At 38.1% G+C, this 22563-nt stretch overlaps 1 protein-coding gene across 1 annotated transcript in view; it reads left to right on the forward strand.

Moving 5' to 3' along the window:
- tc2n.S (tandem C2 domains, nuclear S homeolog) overlaps positions 1 to 22563 on the forward strand; it is a 35349-nt gene that overhangs the window by 7220 nt on the left and 5566 nt on the right. The window contains 10 exon segments of the mRNA NM_001095408.1: positions 2393 to 2505; positions 3654 to 3884; positions 6047 to 6217; positions 7307 to 7395; positions 10560 to 10626; positions 12099 to 12199; positions 13914 to 14030; positions 14227 to 14418; positions 18442 to 18556; positions 20156 to 20355. Of these exon segments, the coding sequence (NP_001088877.1) occupies positions 2445 to 2505; positions 3654 to 3884; positions 6047 to 6217; positions 7307 to 7395; positions 10560 to 10626; positions 12099 to 12199; positions 13914 to 14030; positions 14227 to 14418; positions 18442 to 18556; positions 20156 to 20355 (1344 nt within the window). The 5' untranslated portion in view covers positions 2393 to 2444.

Here is a 22563-nt window from a genome sequence, read left to right on the forward strand (position 1 = left end):
ACATAACCTTGTTTTGGTTATCTTACATTAAGGAGCAGATTTTATCAAGGGTCGAAGTGAAAATTCAAATTTTCGAATTCGAGTTTTTAAAAAAATTTGTATTTGATTTTTGAAATCTATCATGTACTGGCCCTTTAAGAATTCGAATTGGACTATTCGCCACCTTAAACCTGCCAAAATTGCTGATTTAGTTTTTACAAACTCCCATGAACTCGAAATTCGACCCTTGATAAACCTGCCCCTAAATATTAGGTACATTCTATGTACAGAAAGTGTTATCTGAGCTTCTTATCAGAGGTTTTGTTTTGGAAAGTTGCTGGTTTAAAAGTGTATATTTTTCCATCGCGAGGCTCAGTATGATAATACTGTATATTTTGGCAATGTGTAAGGCTAAGAGGACTTAGTGCAAGTGGCCATGTGCACATTCCATGAAAGTTCTCTGACTAATAATTCACCTGTTGCATCAGAAAACCCAGTTTATCATGCAAAACCTGGAAATGAATCTATTTGGAGAGTAAGTTCCCAGGTACTTTTTCTTATTGTGCTATTTCCATCAAATTTTCGAATCAACTGCCGCTATGCTGACCAAACATAGTATAGTATCAAAGATTGCTTAAAGGAACAGTAACACCAAAAAATTTAAGTGTTTTGAAGGAATGACAATATAATGTACTTTTGCCCTGCAGTAGTAAAACTGGTGTGTTTGCTTCAGAACCACAATTATAGTTCATCTAAACAAGCTGCTGTGTAGTCTTGAGGGCAGCCATTCAATGCTGAAAGAGGAGAAAACGCACAGGATACACAGCAGATAATAGATAATCTCTGTAGTATACAATGGGATTCTTCGTATTGTTATATGATGTGTATTCTGTACTTGAATGGCTGCCCCCATGGCTACACAGCAGCTTGTTTATATGAACTATAGTAGTGTTTCTGAAGCAAACTCACCAGTTTTACCAGTGCAGGGCAACAGTACATTATTTTGTCATTCCTTTAAACAACTTTCATTTCTTGGTGTTAATGTTCCTTTAAAGTGGACCCTTAGAAATAATGTAAAACTTTATACTGAATACAGAAATTATATAAGTCTTGTTTCCTTTAGTCTTGAAAACTCACAATCACTGCAAGCAGGCAGGTGCCATTTTGTTGGCACTGTTATTTGGGAAAGTTTTACCATCATCCTGAAATCTTGTGTATGCGCTAGACTGGGGGACCTGGTGCCCATGTGCATTCATGGGTTTTACAATATTAGTATAGCGAGAGCAGTGACAATGGCCTGAGTTAGGCTTTCTGTAATATTATTGCAGTTCTAGAAATCAATATTTTTTTTCCTTTAAAATATTTCATACATTAGGGTGCAGATTTATCAAGGGTCCAAGTGAAAATTTGAATATCATATATGGCCAAAATTGTCAAATTCGTTTCGAGTTTTTTTTTTTAAAAAAAATTAGATTTTCAAAATTTATCATACACTGGCTCTTTAAGAACTCGAATTAGACTTCGCCACCTTAAACCTGCCAAATTGCTGTATTAGCCTATGGGGGACGTCCTGGGATCAAGCTGTATTAGCCTATGGGGGACGTCCTGGGATCAATTTGGGGTTGTTTGCTTCCTTCCTGAAAATATATATTTTTTTCCTTTTGGAGAAAAAACTCTAATCGAATTCGATTTGAATTCGAGTTTGTGGGTCAATCCTATTCACCCAAGTACAAAAAATTTGATTTTTTTAATAAATTGCAGTTGGTCGAATTTCAAGTTTATGGGAGTTTAGAATAACTCCCGTGAACTTGAAATTTGACCCTTGATAAATCTGGCCCTAGATGATGCTGACATACTTTCAGCTGAAACTGCAATTACCCTACAAAAGTGTTACACTTGATTCAAGCAGATGTTATTACATACAGTATAAATATTATAAATATACATTTAAAGGCCTATTTACCAACAGTCTCATTTCAGCGGTTTAAGAGGTTTTTGAAACCACAGTTAAACTCACTTTCTCTAAAATTAAGATTGCCATGAAATGTATTAAAAGATCCAAACTGAAAAGCATGAATGGGAAAAATTGCAGAAAAGTTGTAAAAACCATGACTTTTTTGACAATAACTACAACTTTTTTGTACTGTGTCAAAAACACCTGAAAACCTCTAAAACCACGAATTAAAGAAAGGTCTTATAGTTGTAAAAGGGACATCTGCCTTTGAGTTCTACATCCCTGAAAAGTCACTTTTTTCACAACTTTTTCTGATTTTTGGCATCGAAAAGCCTAACGCAAAAAAGTCGAGGTTTAATAAATCAGCCCCTTGGCGTGGTGACCATTGTCAAAGTGAATATATTCCCCCCCATGTTTTATATGAAGAATTGAGCTCTAATTCAGGTTTTTTTTTTTCAGGTGGAGGAATTTCTCTGTATACTCTGCTCCAATCCAGCAGCACAGATGCACAATGGCCACAGAGTTTATAAAGAACTGCTGCAGGACATGCATACGAGGTGACAAGGGGAACGGTAGGACGCTTATCCTTCTTGTAGGAAATACTACAGATTAAGGATACTTTTGTATGTGATATTGGTTGCAGTTTTCAATTTGCCACTGTGAATTAATAGTGCTACAATCCAGGAAACAATGGAACATTTTTTCTGAACTGAAGTTACTGAAAACTAGTTCAAACTAGGGATGGAATACAATACTGGCCTTCCTATATTTATATATTTCTTTTCTATTAGTAACATCAAGCCAGTTGGCAAACCTAGTTTAAACCCGAGGGTTTTTTTATTTCGGGTTATCTATTTTCTTTTCCCTGTTGACCATATCAAACTTGCTATTTATTCATGAAATATGTATGAAGAGACTGAAGTTTGCAAACTAAGAGTGGACTCAGAGGCCATAGTTGAGCATACACCACACTTGCTGAACTATTTACTAAAGGACGGCATAGCTGCATTCTCTCTGCTTTGCTGTACTGAGCCATAATCTACCAATACATGCTGTTGCATTGCTGTATTTCCTTATGTTACATCCAGCTGTACTTTGTGCCTTCATATAGGACTTAACCTTTTCTTGTTCCGTGTGTATGCAGATATTTATAGAATGGTTAAAGGAAAAGCAAACCTATGTAGGGTAGGGTTTTTTTAACTTTTGGGCTTGCTTCTCCTTTAACTTTTAGTATGTTATAGAATGTCAGTTCTTAACAACGTTTCAGCTGGTTTTCATTTTTTTTATAGTTTTTAAATTATTTACCTTCTTCTTCTGCCTCTTACAGTTTTCAAATGTAACATTGTAACATAGTAAGTAAGGTTGAAAAAAGACACACGTTCATCAAGTTCAACCTTTTTTTTTATTTTTTATATCTGCCTAACTGCCAGTTGATCCAGATGGTCAATGATATTCCCAACTGAAAAACTGCTTAACAAACAGTTAAACAACACAATTAATAAAAAGACCAATTGAATATTGTAAAGAATAGGACTCTTTATAACATACTAAACGTTAATTTTAAGGTGAACAACCCCTTAAATAATATCTAATAAATCCTTCTAATAGAGATATAATGCAGAATAGCATGGTTTGGAGAGGCTAAAAAGTTTGGCAGTCTCAACCCGACCGGAAGGCCATAATGTAAGCAAAAGTAGATTTTATTTTATTTTCTTTGCAGCTCTAAATAAAGAAGACACATCCAAAGTCAACGATAAGGGATCCCATATTGTTGACCTTCCTCCTATGTCCTCTGTCTCTGTAAATAAACAAGTTGGGTGTACAGAAGACTATCTGATTTCCAAGCTACCATCTGATGGGAGAGAAGTTCCATTCATTGTGCCAACATTCAGGCAATCTTATATACAACCCAAGGCCACAGCAAATCCCAGCCAGCTGGATGCCTTGAAAGGTATTGCTAAAATGAGTTATACTATCATTATAATGCAAACACTTGCCTTAAAAATATCTAATGTGTACAGTACAAAACCTCATGACTATCTAGTGAATATATTCTTATAGACTGTGCTCAATGATGTAATCAGTTTTAAACATTGCTTAGTGATATCACAAGTCAAAGTCCCACTGAAATGTGTATTATAAGAAATACGTACCCCTTATTTAATGTATAAGGATGTTGGAAGTTACTTTAGAGTTCCATTACCAGTATAAAAACACTCAGCTCGTAACCTTGTGCCATTATATAGTTTTAGAACTCCTTTGCAACATCTGATATCTTTTTATACTACAATAGGTGGTACTTTATTCCCTATATGTGAATAGCAGTAATGAGAGTAAGGGAAATGGCACATACAGCATTTTCTCTGCTGGCTTACAATTTTGATGGAGAAAACACTTATCTGTTCTGATTAACATGTTTTACAAAATCAGTGGCAGGCATAGTATCCACCTGATCTTCAGACCTGGATTTTTGGAAAGGCCTGGGCCTAGGGCGGCAGGATTTTAGGAGGCGGGCAATGGGCATGCTGCCCAACCACACCCACATTGGTTCAGAAACACTGGGGATGCACAGAAGATACAATAGTTTTTTAAACTTCCCGTTTGCCAATCCCCATTTTTCCGAAAATTTGCGTGAATAAAGGGGAGGGTACGGGGGCAACAAATGACAGCAGGTCTAGGGGTACCCGCTATGTAAATCCACCCCTGCTGATCTCACAAGGGATGAATTACATTGCAAAAATTTAGTTTTGCATTTTTGTGCTAAATGGACCCGATGTGCACATTGGCACATCCACCTGGATGCTACGCCTGTCAGTGATCAAAGTAGAAAGGTGTTTCCTCCTCTGGTTTTTTTGGTTCAGCAAGAAAATTCTGTTGGTACCAGCAGGGCCGCCATTAGGGGGGAACAGGGGGTACTACTGTACCGGGCCCGATCCAAAAGCCGTGCCGCATCTTCTGTAGTCCTGCACCGCCGAACAGCTGAAGTCCTGAAGAGCCGAACATCCGAAGTTGAAGTCCCGAAGCTGCTAAAAGACCCAAAGCCATGAAAGGAACCGAAGTTGAAGTCCAGAAGCTGTGAAAAGTCCAGAAGTCACAAAGTCCTGAAGCCGCGAAAAGACCCAAAGTTATGAAAGGAGCAGAACTTGAAGTCCCAAAGCCAAGAAAAGACCTGAAGTTATGAAAGGAGCCGAAAATTTAAGTCCTGAATCGGCGAAAAGATCCGAAGTCACGAAAGGAGCCGAACTTGAAGTCCTGAAACCGCGAAAAGACCCAAAGCCACGAAAGGAGCTGAATTTGAAGTCCTGAAGCCACGAGTTCAGTTCTACTGAACACCAATATGTGTTTTTTATTTTATTAAACCCCTGGCCACCAATGCATTATTCTAATACTCTATAGGCCCCTGCCACCAATGTTTTTAAAAAAAATATTCTCTGGGGGCCGAATGATTCTTTTTAACTTGTAAGGGGGGGCCCTGGCGCCAACGTTTTTTAAAAAACTTTTATGGGGGGCCCTGGCATCAACTTTTTTTGTAACTTATAGGGGGCCCTGACCACAGATGATTTTAAAAAAACTTTTATGGGGGGGCCCTCGCTCCAATGGTTTTTCAAATAAACTTATATGGGGGGCCCTGGTGCCATTGTTTTTTTAATTTATGGGTGGACCCTGGTCACTTATTATTTTTTTTAACTTGTAGGAGGGCCCTGACCATCAATGGCTTTTTATAATTTGTGTGTGGGGGCTTACTGTTTTTAGCGCTGATGTCTGGGTGGTTTTTTAACTGTGGTGTTGAGTGGGTGGGATCTGGGGTGGGGCTTTGGGGCCGAGGTGGGTGGGGCTTTGGGGCCGAGGTGGGTGGGGACCAGACAATTTTGTTCTACCCTGTGATTTCTAATGGCGGCCCTGGTACTACCAGTAACCTAAAATAAATAAACAGTGTTTCTGATCAACAGTCTCCTGATGCGGATGGCCAGTTATTCCAGGTGATTGCAGTTCAAAGCAGTGGGAGCTTTTCCAAAGCTTCTTGTCACGTCTGCAAAGCTCTTAATTGCCTGTGTGACAAAATACCCCAAATCACTGCATTTTCTTTAACTGACTTCTTATTTTTGTGTCCAGGATCTGCTCGTGCAACTTTCACAGACCGAAAGACTGAGCTCTCAGCCATGTATCAGCAAGATCTAAATTATGATGTGGTGTATAACCCAGGCTATGTCCTGCAGCATGTTTCCCCTGATATGATTAGGCGGGGAAAACTGAAAACAGACTCTGTCAGATTATATGGCTCAGGTAAGGTAAATTGCTGGACTTTTGTAGGTGTGTCTGCTAAAGTGTTTAGTGGCACCTCTGAGACTGCTGAACTGCATTCCTCTTGAATATTGTAAGATGGTGAAAATGAAAGGTTTTGAACGTCTCAGGTTACTGCTTTAGTATGACAGTGTTTCTGTTCTGTAATTATATGTGAGAATCGGAAGTAAAGTGGTGGATTTGTGGCGTAGGGCAGCAAAATATTAGGGGCTCCCCAGTTCTCCGGCGCATGCATGCGTGTGCTAGGTCTGGGGTGCGGCCTAGGGGCCCCCACGCAGAAAATCTAGCTCTGGTAGCTGGTAGCATTAGCATGTATCTAAACCTGAGAAGTTCCACGAACCACAATTAGAAAAAAACATTATATAAAAAGGAAAATCTGCAGTGGCATATTTTGAATCTTAGGGATATGAGTGAATAAAAGAGGTGGGGTTAATAAACTGGTGGTGTAAGTGGGCGTTGGCAAAGATAATCTAATACAGGTATAGGATGCATTATCTCGTTATCCAGAAAGCTCTGAATTATGGGAAGGCCATCTTCCATAGCGCCCGTTATAATCAAATGATTACAATTTTTTCTCTCTTTTTCTCTGTAATAATAAAACAGTACATTGTACTTGATCCCAGCTAAGATATAATTGATTTTTATTGGAGGCAAAATACTTCTCTTAGGTTTAATTATTGTTTAAATGATCTTTTAGTAAACCTAAGGTATGGAGATCCAAATTACATAAAATCCTTGGTCTTGAGCATTCTGGATAACAGGTCCCTTACCTGTACATGAAGTACTATGAACAGAAACATGTTCATTTTTTATTGACCCTGGTATGGAAGTCATTAAACAATATGCAGTTTAAGACATTTTTATGGGGTTATGTAATAAAAGGCACTAAGTTTGCCCTGGGGCAGTAACCCATAACAACCAATCAGCTGGTAGCATTTACTAGTCACCTGTTTAAATGCAAGAATCTTGTTGGTTATCATGGGTTACTGCTCCTGGACAAACTTAGTGCCTTATATTATATATGGGGGTAAAAGTTATATTAACATACAGTGTTTTTTTAATTTATGCCAGTGTGTGACCTAAGGAGTAACAAGGTACCTGATTCCCCTGGTGGGACTGGCATTCTGTATGACTTGAATGGATCTTCCCGAAACATACAGGTAAGAACATATAATATTTTGTCAGAAAGAATATAGTATTAAGTTTCAGTAATACAGTACACAGGAACTTAAGTGACACAAGTAAATTGCATTATTGGATTACTGACCTAATGTCAGTCTTACATTTTGCAGTTAAATGGATACAGTGATACAGGTATGGAATTGATTATTCAGAAACCCATTATCCAGAAAGCTCAGAATTACGGAGTCCCATATACTCCATTATAATCAAATAATCCAAATTTTTAAAAAGTATTTCAGGCAGATTAGTGTCATTAAAATACATTTCAGTGTAAACATAAAAACTGGGTAAATAGATAGGCTGTGATAAATAAAAAATGTTTTCAATATAGTTAGTTAGCCAAAAATGTAATGTATAAAGGCTGGAGTGATTTTTTGTCTAACAGAACAGAACACTACTTCCTGCTTTTCAGCTCTCTAACTCTGAGTTAGTCAGCGACTTTAAGGGGCCGATTCATCAAGAGTCGAATATCGAGGGTTAATTAACCCTCGATATTCGACTAGGAACTAAAATCGTTCGACTTCGAATATCGAAGTCGAACGATTTAGCGCAAATCCTACGATCGTACGATCGAAGGATTATTCGTCCGATCGAACGATTAAATCCTTCGAATCGAACGATGCAAAGGATTTTAATCCAACGATCGAAGGAATATCCTTCGATCAAAAAAACTCAGGCAAGCCTTTGGGGACCTTCCCCATAGGCTAACATTGACTTCGGTAGCTTTTAGCTGCCGAAGTAGGGGGTCGAAGTTTTTCTCAGAGACAGTACTTCGATTATCGAATGGTCGAATAGTCAAACGATTTCTAGTTCGAATCGTTCGATTCGTAGTCGTAGTCGAAGGTCGAAGTAGCCCATTCGATGGTCGAAGTAGCCCAAAAAACACTTGGAAATTCGAAGTTTTTTTAATTCGAATCCTTCACTCGAGCTTTGTAAATGTGCCCCCAAGGGTCCCTGGTTAAGACAGGTGATTCCAGGTTCAAGATAACCTCAAGAGCCTTTTCAGTAAGCAAACCCGGGCTTTGACTGTGTAATACACATTCTGCGTTGGGTTTCGTCCAATAATCCGACGATGTTTTAGTTTGCGACATCTTCGGAAAAAGTTGTAGGTTTCATCGACAAATCTGAAAAATTCGTATGATTCTGATTTTTTCACCATTTTTTTCCCGCATAAGAAATTTTCTGAAAGATGTATTGATAAATAGGTGGGGGAAGTGTCAGGAGGTCCCAAGATGGCGGCGCCCATGACCAAAAAAAATCCATGTGATTCAGATTTTTTTTTTACGATTTTATCAAGTCTTTTCCCGCGCGTTCATTTATTGATAAATACAAAATGTGCACGGGTTTGGTCACAGTGGTTTTTAGAAAATAGTGAGAAATTTTGGGATTTTAGTAAATAACCCCCCCAATGTATTGATTAATAAACTGATAAAAAAAACCCTTCTTGTGAAATTCCATATTAAATATCTATACCAAGGATGCCACTGTGGCAAAACAGCAGCAGCCACCCATCAGCCTAATGTATCCCAACCCTTTTTTTGCGGTTAAACCTTGTGTCTTATCATTGTGCCAAGTCACATGGCTTAAGTGTTGACATTTTTTGTACTGTAAAGCGGATCTCTGATGAATGACTAATCTAGGCCTCTTTCACTCACAGTGGATAAACCAGTTGTACACCAAACAGGTGGTGCAAAAAATCTCCCTTCATGTCTGGTGGGAATCACTATGAATCAAAAAAGTAGAAATAGGAGCCATACACACAAAATGATAAGGAAAACAAACCTACAGACCCTATCTCAAACGTAACCTGGGGACTGCTTGTATATCAGTTGGTGATGCATGTTGAAGAGTACAAAGAACAATCCCTTATTAACCTTATTTGAGTGGGGGGTAAAACCACTTGTATTTGTGCCCAGCCCTTTTTTGCATGTACAGTATATTATATTATCCATTGCATCATTGAGGAAATATTCAGCTTTTGAAAATGATTGGTTTCCGTGTTTCTCAGATTACCAGAGCCATGGACAATTTTAGTAAACACAATCAGGTTACTCCTGGTCTGTAGGATATGAAGGATAGAAGATGTGATTGATGTGATCTTACAAGTGTAAATGTTGGCAATTAGACAGCTTTTTACTTTTTACTGGAAGCTGCTTCCTATCATAGAAAAGAGGTTGACTGTGGCACAGCTGAGTCTGGAGAGATAATAATGACGTGTGTTCTAATGTGCTATGAACTGGGTGTTTCTAGATGATAAAAAGTAGTTACCAGTTATTAGAAATAAATACACCCCTTTCCATTAAAGTGGACCTGTCACCCAGACATAAATATCTGTATAATAAAATTCCTTTTCAAATTAAACATGAAATCCAAATTCTTTTTTTTATTAAAGTGTTCATAGCTGTTATAAATTACTTTAAAAATCCCAGCTGTCAATCAAATATTGCCTGCCCCTCCTCTGTGCCTTAGGCATAGAGGCGGAGTAAGCAATTACTTTCACTTTCCATTCAGCACTTCCTAAATGTCACTGCTCTCCCCACATCCCCCCTCTCTCTTTACCATTTAATTGTGTAGCCAGTGCATTGGAATGGACATTGGGTCCCCCATTCTGGTGCACAAAGATTCTGAGATGATACAAGGCTTGTCTTAATAACAGTGTCCACAAAATGGCTCCTACCTGCTTGCTATAATTATGAATTCCCAGACTGAAGGAAACAAGATTCAAATAATTTATACAGTGTAATTAAAGTTCATTTTGCTTGACTAACATGATCAAATAGGATTTGGAATAATTTTTTTGGGTGACGGGAACGCTTTAAAAGCATAAGAGCAAGGATCATTTGGTGACACTGGTTTTGAACAGAACCCATCATTTAAATATACAATAGTGAATATATTCTTTTTGAATGCTTTTGCTTCTTTTGGCAGCCCTGTTAGTGCTAATTTTTGCACTCTAATACCAATGATACCTATTTTATTTTAGGGGAAATGTTTTTTATTTGACACAAAATGTACTAAACATAGCTGTTTCCTATTTTCCTTCACCTCAGATTCAGGTTCAATACTGATTGCATTAGACTAGGTAGAGTCAAACATGTTCAAACTGTCAGCTTGTATTAAACAAAGATAATTTCCTTTGCAGAGATATGATTCTGTTTCCAGCATCCGAAGCAGTAACTCATCCAGAAAAGATTCACAAGGGAGCCTTGGTAAGAATTCTGTACTGAAGGTTAAAGGTTTGAAGATACTCAACGGATTTTTAGCCCTTTTGTAAAGTGATGCCCATTCTCCCTCACCCACTGAGCTTAACTTTTCAGCAATGGAGTGGGACAAAGGGCTGGATAGCTAGTGCAGAGAGTGCAAATGCATGCTCTGAACTAGTAGAGCCAAAATTACTTTAAAACGCAGAATTTCAGCTCTTAAAGTAGCCAGTCAAACATATTTCCCAATAAATTGCTATTAATCGAAATATAAATTGTTATGTACATGAAAGTTCTCCCCTCAGTCTTATTATTTCTAAATTCCTTTTTAAATTGACCGAGCAACTGTTTGACAGCAAGCCTAATATCTCTCCATACAAACTCTGACTCATAAAACATTGACCAACTTTACTAATCAACATTGTCTCCATTTCATAGAACCTTCCTTTGAAACAGAGATAAAGTTTCCGTTGAGTAAACGTACTCTTCCTTAGGGCAGAGACACATGCTGCTATATCACTTCTTCTTCAGGGGACTAATCTCCCAGAACTGCCTCCGTTTTCCGAAGTCGCCCAAAGTTGCCTCACTTTGGAAAGCGGAATTGATCCGAGAGCCATCCCGTCGACGATTTACATTCTAGCCGGTGGGAAGGCAGTTCGGGGAGATTAGTCACCCAAAGAAGAAGCAATTTGTCGCTGGGTGATTAATCTCCCAAAATAGGAGCCTGTGTCTCTGCCCTTAGGATAAGGGCACGCGCTAAGATTTGGCAACTAAATCTCCCCGAACCTTCCGTGTGTCTCTACTAGGAACTGGACCAATTTTTTGGACATCTTACTTTACCACCATTAAACCAGAACCTGAATGTTCAACATAACATCCATGTAAAGGCAAAATGAAAATTACTTTTATCAAAATGTGAGGTTACTGCTCATTACAGAAAAATTTACAATTTCCCCATTTCTTAAATGCAATTCTAAAAATCCCATAGTATTGAATAGAAAGTTGGTGATCTAAGGCATCATTCGATGTTTATTTTCTTTGGATTGATTGGTAATCCTGTAATGTTGCATTAACTGATGGCCTTATGTCAGCAAATCCTTTGTTATGTTTACTCATGCTGTTTATTTGAAAATGCCAATAAACACAATTGAAAAGAAGAAAGTGGGTGAATATTTCACATTTTAATAAATCTGCCCTTTGATAGGTTATGAATTGGCTTATGTGTAGCAACTTTTCAGTTGGCCTTCAATTTTAAATTATAAACCTTCCAATTTTTCTGTTTCCTTCCTGCGATTTAAACTGCAATATGGTTGTCAGATCACATAACTGGGAACCACAAAATATAACATAACCATCAGAGACAAGACGCTAACCCCATGCAAAATTTTGTAGTCATTTCAAAGGTTCCTTATACCTTCTACGCACCTTCTACACACCTTATTATCCATTTGGGATACCAATATGACTTTCTTTTGTTCAAGATACGATAACATTATCAGGTGATGAGAAAGATTTTGGAAGACTCCATCTCAAACTCCGGTATATTGTGGCTGTTGAACAAATCTGGATTACTGTCGTGAAGGTAAACTTCAGAAGACTCTTTTCCACAGGAGCATGTTTCTACTTTTCTGTCATGTGTTTTCAGATGTTCTAGCTAAGGAACCTTCATTCCGTCCAGATTGAAAACTATTAAGTGGAACAGATGACCAACCAATTTTCCAGTTGTTTACCCTATTTATATTTCCAGTTGTTCATTTTCCCCAAATCATATCTTTTGAGCATCCCAATAAAATCCCCAGGGTGCTGCAATGAATATGTTTTTCTATTTAAGCTATTATAAATGTTATATAATTTTATACTTGTATAAGTTTGATGCAAATGTTTTTGTGAAAAATTATGTTTAAGTGAAATTGAAATTACACTGTGTATATATTTGAGAAACACAAGCAACCCAATATTTCTAATTCTGGATTGGTGAAGCATTTCTGAGAGTTGTTTTGGCATTTGGATAGATGATATAGTCATGGTTTAACAAGCTTTTCAGTTAGTGAAGGTGTTCTTTACAAGATCCATTTTCAGAGCCTTTTCAGCTGGTTTGTTAAATTTATTTCTGTTCAGAGCACCAACTGCTGCCTACATCCTTTCTTCAATTTTCTTTTCCATGTGATATGCAGCACAGGCTTTCTTTAGCAACTGAGTATAGCAAAATTCCATTCCTGGAAAACTAAACACAAAATTCCAAAATACTGAGAGTTCTTTAAAAATGAATTTATTTATGCATAAAATGATGAAAAGTCAATGTGATTAATATAGCCCTCTGTATTATTGGAAGCAAGTGTCCTCTGTTTTAGCGAAAATGTTAATATTGCACAACGTGTGCACATTTCAGTGTGACATGTTCCTGTTTAGTATCATCTAAAGCTGGCGTCAGGGAACCTGTTGCCTACTATGAAGGATTATCCCTGTAATGAGAAAATGTCTGGAACATATCGACAGAAGAGTAAAATTGACACTACTGCAGTAAACATTAAGGAGCAGATTTACTAAGGTTCTATTGGTAAATTAGAATTCAAATTTTAGAAAAAAATTTTGGTCAAAACTCAAGATTTCGAATTCGAAGCACCAACTCAAATTTGAATGTGAGATTTATCACACCTCGACCCTTAAAACAGTTCTAATTCGAATATTCACCTGCCAAGTTCATATATAAGTCAATGGCAAAGGCCCCTTCGAACTATCTGAAGATGTTAATAGTATTGATGAGCAAAATTATTGTCAAGTTTAAGTGAGAAAATGACACCCGTAGACTCCAATGGGATTAAAAAAAAAAAAAGTTTGGTTAAAAAAAACTTTGACGCGTAATATTGAAGGGGTTTTTTTTCCCAGATTTCAGATTTGATTAGAATTTTTGGGTTGGGACTATTTGTTCGAATTTTGGACATAAATAATATACCATTCGAATTGTGAATAAAATATAATTTATCAGAGAGTTAAAAAAATTCAGATTATTCTAAAATTTGACCTTTGATTAATAACCCCCTAACAGTCGGCAAGACTAATGAATAGTGCAGTAGTGTAGATTATTTTTCTGATAATGTCCTGTGTAAAGGAGGCATCACTAAACCAACTATGAAGTGAATTGCCCTGAGTCATTAAGTCCAAAGAAGGATAGTGTATCATTATTTAGAGGGTAATTCACATTCACCTAATATAATTTAGAATTGATTTTGCAATAAATTAAATCAGCAGTGATGATTATCATTGAATATGTATCTATTGCTTTGTTTTGTTATTAGATCAAAGACCTTAGCTGGCCTGTGAGCTGCGGAGAAAAGCCCAGTGTCTATATTAAAGGTATGATTACCTTGCCCAAAGCTGTGCCTTTTAAATCCTCAGCTAAAGAAGGCTCTTTGGTAAGTCATAAAGATTTTCTCATGATATGATTTATATGACAGATTGGTTAGAAAGTGATGTATAGCTTTGGGTGCCGAAGGAAAAATATATCAGCCTTGAAGTGAAATGTAACTGTGATGTTTCCGCGAATTACAGTTTTCTGCCAGAATATTCCTTTCTAAGGATTAAAAGCATTCCATGTTTTTTTTTTTACAGGACATTGAATTGATGGAAACCTTTGTCTTTGCTATCAAGCGACAAACTCTGCAGACAGTAAAATTGGTTTTCAATGTGCTAAGTTTGACTCCTAGGAAAAGAACCATCAGCCATTGTTCAATATCCCTGCGAGATTTGAGTGAGGAGGAGACAGACCATTGGCTGGAATTGGTGCCATCTTCCAAAGTATCGGTAAGAGGGCTGTAGAGCTCATTACACAATATGTAATGCAGGTGGTTGTGTAGGGGTTCAGATTGTTATCCATCTTTTTATCCATCTTTTTATATTTTTTTTGTTTTCATTATAAATAATTGCAGCAGCACCAGGCTAGGCGCCCTAGGCAACCTGACCGAACGTAACGCTGTGGCACAATTTTGCACCCGAAATGCCGGCGTGAGAGTGCAGAGAGGGGACCAGACCTGGTGTAGGAGGCAGAGAAGTTATGTGCCTGGCACCCACTCGCGGCTTTGCACCCTAGGCATGTGCCTAATCTGCCTAACTCTAGTTCTGGCTCTGAATTGCAGAATCTAAATAATAAAGAGCATTTTTGTATTCATAGTAATGGTCAAAGACATGAGTTCTAAAAATATTGCCTAACCAATACCTCTGTAGTGCCATCATGTGTGTACTTATGTTTTCTGAGCTGGCACTTTCTTTACAAAGAAATCAACAGAACTTGGTCTAACCCACGCTGTAGCATTGACCAGCTGCTGGAAAAACCCTTGTGCCAGCACTTGGTCCAACATACACTTTGGGGTCGACCAACTACCAGAAATAATAAAAAGCCATTATTTGAACAAAAAAAAAGAAGGATAATGATTGTCACTTTTATGTTGCTGTGTAATGGTGTGATCCAGTGTCCAGTAGCAGATATTTCTCTAATTTCAATTTTAACAATAATTACTGGATAGAAAGAAAGTGGTATAAGCATGAAGGGCAGTTTAAAGTCACATATAGCAAGTTTTGTTTTCATATCATTGTATAGAGATCCAACAAAATTAATTTTACTGTGTTACCAGTAGATCAAAGGAAAAAGAACTTTCACCATTCCAGGTACCTTCACCTGTTTTACATCCAGTATTGTCTACATGACAATGTGCACTGTGTCCCATAGGTGGACTGGGTGTAGAAGAGACAGGACAGAAACTAAGGAATAATATGTTTGCACCACCACACAATAAACCAAAGGAAATAGACACACCTATTGAAAAACAGTTCAAATAATTTTCTCATGAAAATATTGGGGCTTGGCAAATTTGAAAGAGAATTTGGCATGAATATGTCCTTTTGTGAACCAACACAGCACAGTCTTTGAGTGGTCACACCCCTACTGAGGGAGAATTCCAATTACAAGGACCACAGATCTGTCATACCAGTGGCATGGCTTTAGGGGCCTGGACCTCAGCAAAAAATAAACTAAAATATACACCAGTTGTACCAGTCCAGGACACTAGTACATTATATTGTCCTTCCTTTAAACCACTTTCATTTCTTGGTGTTACTGTTCCTTTAAGATTCTGACACCCAAGGATATCATCATGTAACATAGCACACAGACTTTCTTGTATAGTGGGTGTACATCTTTGGACATTTTTCGTACAGTATGTCATGAAGTTCAAATAAACAAAATTTGTTGTAGTGCTATAGTAAATTGAGTGCACTATTCTCTCTATATAGGCTTCACTCCTATACTGTGCTCCGGATGAGGCCTTAATTATTCAGGGGTAAGCCCTGGCAAACAGTGTGTGTGGAAGGGTGTAGTATAATTGTAACTTGGTGCAGGGTTCAATAATTGGGTGCCGGTGGTTCTTATAACTTAACCAGAGAATATATTCATTGAACAAGAATCCACACAGGAGTGTACATATAAAGCAAACAGAATCATATAGCAACAGACATATACTCACAGCACCTTCGGTCAGTATAAGTCCCCGCAGGAAAGAGAACATGTACAGCAGCAATGCTCCGGTAGACCCAGCATTCAGCCTTTTACCCTTAGTGGAACCTGAGGTGAATCTCACATCCCTAGGTCTGTACACTTAGGGGCAGATTTATCAAGGGTCGAATTTCGAAGTAAAAAATAATTCGACCATCTAATTAAAATACTTTGAATTAGAATATCGAATTCAAACTTTTTTCATCGAATTTGTGTATTCTGCGGTCAAAGTAAAATCGTTAAATTAAATACTTTGAATCGAACAATTCGAACGGTTTTATCGTACGATTTTTCTACGACTCCCCATAGGCTAACATAGCACTTCGGCAATTTTAATTTGGCGAAGTATTGAAGTTGAAGTTTTTTTAAAGAGACAGTACTTAGATTATCGAATGGTCGAATATTCAAACTATTTTACTTCGAATCGAATTCGAAGTAAATTCAAAGTCGTGGTATCCTATTCAATGGTCGAAGTATCCAAAAAATTACTTCGAATTTCGAATTTTTTTACTTCGAAAAGTTCCCTTGAATTCACTTCGACCCTTGATAAATCTGCCCCTTAGGGAGAAATTCACTAACGGGGGAAAATTTGCCAGCGACGGCTTCGCCACCTTCGCCACACTTTGCCAGGCGCAACTTCGCACAGACAACGCTAATTTGCTAAATTACGAAGTTTCAGCACCGGCAATGAACACTTGCGAAGTAGCGTTACTACGGCAGGCATATCAAAGTTGCACTAGCATTAGATAATTTGGACACGGCAGGAAGTTAAATTTCAATGGACGAATATGTTGCAGCGAATACATTACACTACACAAGTCCAGGGAACCTTAATAAAAGAAAATAGAGTTGTTATATTGCAATACACATGAGCCCACTGTAGAGTTTATTTGCCATATGTAAGAAAATGTAAGGGGGAAGGAGGGTACCCAAAAAAATGTACGATTTTTTTCAGCCTAACACCCTGTAAAAAGAAAAAGACGCCAGCATTTTTTGGGACCAAGTCCTATCTGCTTTATTGCACTTCGCCTGGTCTGAGGCGGCAAAGGCAAGTCTGGCGATAGAGGTAACGTTCAGTAAAAACAAAAACTTAGTGAATTTGCATAGTAATGCTCTTTCGCCATCAAAAATACACCTGGCGTTAGAGTGCGAAGTTGCACTAGAGTCTATCTCCTTCGCTAGCGTAATTACGTTAGTGGCGAAAATTTAGCCACTTCGCCTTTTAGTAAATTTGCCCTGTAGTCCCTACTTTTGGGCAATTGGTACCCTGGATCATAATCCCACTCACAATCCTCTGAGGAGCCTCAAGCTGCTCAGCTAAATAGCCTATCTATCTGTCACTCCTAGAGTGACCTCTTAAGGTTAGTAACCCATCCTTACTAGACCTGACCTGTCTATGTTCCACTGGAGCTCTGCCTGCCTGCTCAGACCAGAGCTAGCACAAAATGGACCCTGAGCACATGGCTGCCCAGGACTTTATACTTTAGCACAGTGTCATCTACTGGGCACTGGCTGAACTGGGGCATAGCTTTAATCAGGATAAGGAAACAGGTCCCCCTCCTAACTGTATTTTAGGACTCAGGCATCTATAACACTAGGGGACTGCCTGCTAAATATTACTGGGAGACTAATTTACCAGTCCCTTACATTGTCATGATTGTGCAATGTGATCTCAGTAAACAGACAACATACTTGGTTAAGAATAGCACATATCTCCAGGTGAGCAGAGCTATAATAAAATTACAATCAAACCTTGATTCATTCATTTTAAGTTTTCTTGCATTTTACACATTTTTGGGGGGTTCCCACGAATACTGCCATCTGCCGTAGATTTACATTCTAGCCTGCGGGAAGGCTTTTCGGGGAAATTAGTCACCCGAAGAAGAGGAGATTTGTCTCTGACTAATCTCCCACCCTAAAAGGAATTAGACGGACACTAAAACCTATATTATATAACGATTTTAGAGGCTGGGTGCTGAAAGCATTTTGCTGGGGGCCTAGACTTTTCTGGTTATGGGGATACTTTCTCCAATTTTCACTTTGTATTTATACATCAATGTGTCCAAGCATGTTGTACTTTGGAGTGTTAAATAATTGTCCTAAAGAAATAAACGAAGAGAGAGACAGGAGTAGGCTTTTACTATAAACTGGTGTTATTATTCCTGCAGGATTCAATACCGGATGAGCAGCAGGACAGCAGTGAAAGTGTATCATTTGCTATGAAAGACCCTTTTGTTTGCATGTTTACCCTGATATATCCTATCTGTTGCTTTGTGCAGGTCTATCAGGCTGAACTCCAGGTTGGGACCTGCTTTCAAGCAATAAACAGCAGGATTCAATTACAAATTCTCAAAGCTCAGAACCTGCCAAACTCCTCTACACCACTTTCCATAAGTATGTTCTGACTTTCTCTGTTCTTTCACTGCTCTGTTCCCATTGTACCTGGCATATATATCTGATTCTCTGATTCAAACACACTCCAAGTTGGATTAACTCATTCTGTAGCAAAAGGGCCTTCTGCTTTGTGCATTACTGTACAGAAATTGGCTGTTAGTGTAATCTAATAATTGTCACACATCTACATGTAAACACTGAAACCTTGTACAATGTCCATATTGATTTCTGTTCCTACACATTTCTAGAGCAAAGCTTTATGTCTTATTGAGCCCAACAAATATTTTGGTTTCTAACCATACAAATACCCAATTTTAGTAATAGCTCTACATATGAGATACATGACACTCAACATATGTCTTCACACTAAGAAGCTGGAACCTTCTAGGGCTATGACATGATTACAGCTTTGTTGCCCAGGGCATTTAATGCCTGATCCACATGTGAGCCTTTGGATCCACACATATGCCATTAATTGATACAGGGTCAGACAGCATTTGTACAAAACATGTGCACTATATAAATTCAGATATGGTATCTGAAATACGATAAGGCCATCTTCCATAGACTCCCTTTTTCCTCTGTAGTATTAAAACAGTACCTTGTACTTGATCCCTTATACTTTATATAATGAATCCTAATTGGAGGAAAAACAATCCTAATGGGGTTAATTAATGTTTAAATGATTTTTAAGTAGACTTAAGGTATGAAGATCCAAATTATAGAAAGACCTCTTATCCTGGAAAACCCCAGGTCCCAAGCATTCAGAGTAACAGGTTCCATATCTGTTACAGCTTATTAAAGAAACAGTTATTCTAGGTTTTAGGGGTAAAGTGATTATAGCCCTTTCTTTTCAAAAGCAGGAAAGTTGCACTTTTCTCCGCCTGTGCATTGCATTTACAAACTGTTACATAGAAGTCAGCTAACTTCATGGCTTCAGTTAGATAATCTAGACCTGGTTTGTCAAGTCATTTACTTCTCTCAACTGTTTTGCATAAAGAGTAGTAAGGTCTGGAAAAGCCCATGACTGGATCACAAACTATTTAATGACATAGAGACTGCTGATGTCTCTGCTATTATCCTGCAAATCTTTAATTGCTGGCACAAAAAGCTATGATTAAGGCAGGCTTTTAAAGTTCCCAATAACACTTTTTTATATCAGTTGCTGTAGGTGCTGTAAATGATCTGGGCTTGGGAAATGGAACTGGCCATTTATTACTTTTGATATAATACTGTATATGTATGTGATTAGAATATTAGCCGTATTAGCACATAATTCAAATTTGCACAGCACTTTTTTTGCATTTTTTTGTTGAAAAAGACCTCGTCTTTGTAACTTGGTAATTAAATATTTATAGCTATTGGCAGGGTTTCTCTCTCTAAATCAATTTTTCTACCCTGTGATAGTATGTTGTCAGACCTCAGCCAACAGCTACGTTAAAGGTTATTTACATATAAATAAGGGTATCCATTTTTCATTTGTGAATAATGTATATGTATTTACATTAGCAAACCCTAGGGCCTAGGTTCACAGGGATTATATAAGCTTGTGGTACATGCAGAGAATGGGTCTTCATAAGATATTTGTCATTTCCTTAGATTTTTTTGTGAAAGTGGAAATGTTCAGCACAGAGGGACTATTAAACAAGAAAAAGACCCGTTCACTGAAAGTTACCAATGGTCAGGTGAACTGGGGAGAAACCATGATTTTTCCTGTAACATTGAAAGAAGAGGGGATCAATTTTCTGATCAAACTTTACAGCAGGGGCTCAGTGCGGCGGAAGCATTTCATCGGGCAGGTAAGGCAGATACACAATGGATCTGTCCTCTACTTAACAGTTTCTTCCTCTTAAAAGAAAAAAATATTTTTAAATATTAAATGCACTTCTATGAAAGTGAATCTTGCAGAATTACTAGTACAGGTATGGGATCCGTTATGCAGAAACCCGTTATTCAGCAAGTTCCGTATTACAGAAAGTCTGTCTCCCATAGATTCTATTTTAACCAAATAATCCAAATTTGTAAAACTGATTTCCTTTTTCTCTGTAATAATAAAACAGTACCTTGTACTTGATCCAAACTAAGATATAATTAATCCTTATTGGAGGCAGCACCAGCCTATTGGGTTTATTTATTGTTTACATGATTTTCTAGTAGACTTAAGGTATGAAGATCCAAATTATGGAAAGATCCGTTATCCAGAAAGCATCAGGTCCCAAGCATTCTGGATAATAGGTCCCATACCTGTACTCATGATATTGTCTCCACTGTTATTAACTGTATGCTAATTGAGTCATTGCCAACGTACATGCACAGAATTCCTAAAGTGCAATAAGGCCCTTGTAACTCATTCTATCTGTTGTACACTAAAACCCCAAGAATCTGTTAAAGGAGAACTAAAGCTCAACTAAAGAAACAGCTAGAAATGTTGTACCTTATGTTTTGTGCTTCTGTACCAGCCCAAGGCAACCACAGCCCTTTAGCAGTAAAGATCTGTGTCTCCAAAGATGCCCCAGTAGCTCCCCATCTTCTTTTCTGCTGATTCACTGCACATGCTCTGTGCTGCTGTCACTTACTGAGCTTATACAGTATACAATATACAGTAAACATAGAATAGAAATGTCAGAATATAAGACTGATTAGTAATAAATACAGATAATTACTACATGGCAGCTCAGAAACCAGTGCAATTAGCATCAGAATTTAATAATCAACCCTGTAGCATCATCTTATATTACAGACTAACCTCATTTTCTGTTGGATAATTAGTGACGAGCCCTAAGCTTAGCTTCTCAACAGCTGCTCAGAGCCCATTGAGAGCATGTGACTGTCACAGACACTTCCCAAGATGGTGACCCCCTGTGACAAGTTTGAAGTCCTGGATCATTGCTGCTATTGACAAGCTGAAACATTAGGCTGGTGCAATAAGTTCAGTATATAAAACATGGCAATTTAAGCCATATTGATTTTTAGAATTTAGTTTCTCCTTTAAAAGTTATGAAATCAAAGTCCCGCAGATCCTGTTCATGTACTCCACTGAAACTAAACTCCCTTTGAGGATGTCTAATAGATGGTTTATTGCAATGCTGAAAGACATTCTTTAGCCTCATTGAAACAAAAGCAGTTGGCCAAGCTTAACCGTAGTGCATTTTGCACCCTAACTACATGACGTTAGGCCCAGGTGCAACATTTCCACCCTGCCTGCCCACCTGGGACATGCACCATGCACACACTTGTACCTGTCTAATTCCATCATTATGACGTTTGGTGTCCTCAGTGAACCCATGTGCAGTCATTCTCCTTGCATCCCTGGTAGTTATACCAGTGCTTTACTCTTTCTTTACAGTGCAGGAAAATAAGCAGGCATTCCTTTGTGCAGCTGCATTGATACATTTGCCAACAGTCTAGCAGAAGTTGTAAATACTGCATGCAAACTATGTCACTGGCAGGAGGCTGACAAATTCACTGAGGAATGAAAAAGCCAGTGTATGATGAATCTCGAAAATTGAATTCTTTTTTGAAAAACCTCAAATCGAATCTAAATAACTCCCTAATTGAATTTGACAGTTTTGACGTAAATAAAATTGAAAATTAAAATTTCTAATTCGAATTTTCAATTCGACCCTTGATAAATCTGCCCTTTAGTGTCACGCATGGTATCTCAGAACAAACCCCAAGGTCCCGGTCTTAGCTCACGCTTCTGCCTTTCATTTTGGGAGGAGCCCTCCGCTAGTTGCTGCCAGGTCTTAAAGTGAGAGGACCAGGGCCGCCATTAGAAATCACGGGGCCCCGTACAACAAAATTTTTGGGGCCCCCTGGGCCCCGCCCACACTGACGACCAAGCTCCGCCCCATATCCCGCCCACATCGCAGTTAAAAGACCACACAGACATCAGCGCTAAAAAAGTAACCCCCCCCCCACACAAGTTGTAAAAAGCTATTGATGGTCAGGGCCCCCTTATAAAAAAATTGGGGCCCCAAAAAAAAAAAAATTAAAATTTTTTTTTT

Source organism: Xenopus laevis, chromosome 8S, assembly GCF_017654675.1.
Source record: "Xenopus laevis strain J_2021 chromosome 8S, Xenopus_laevis_v10.1, whole genome shotgun sequence".
Taxonomy (NCBI): domain Eukaryota; kingdom Metazoa; phylum Chordata; class Amphibia; order Anura; family Pipidae; genus Xenopus; species Xenopus laevis.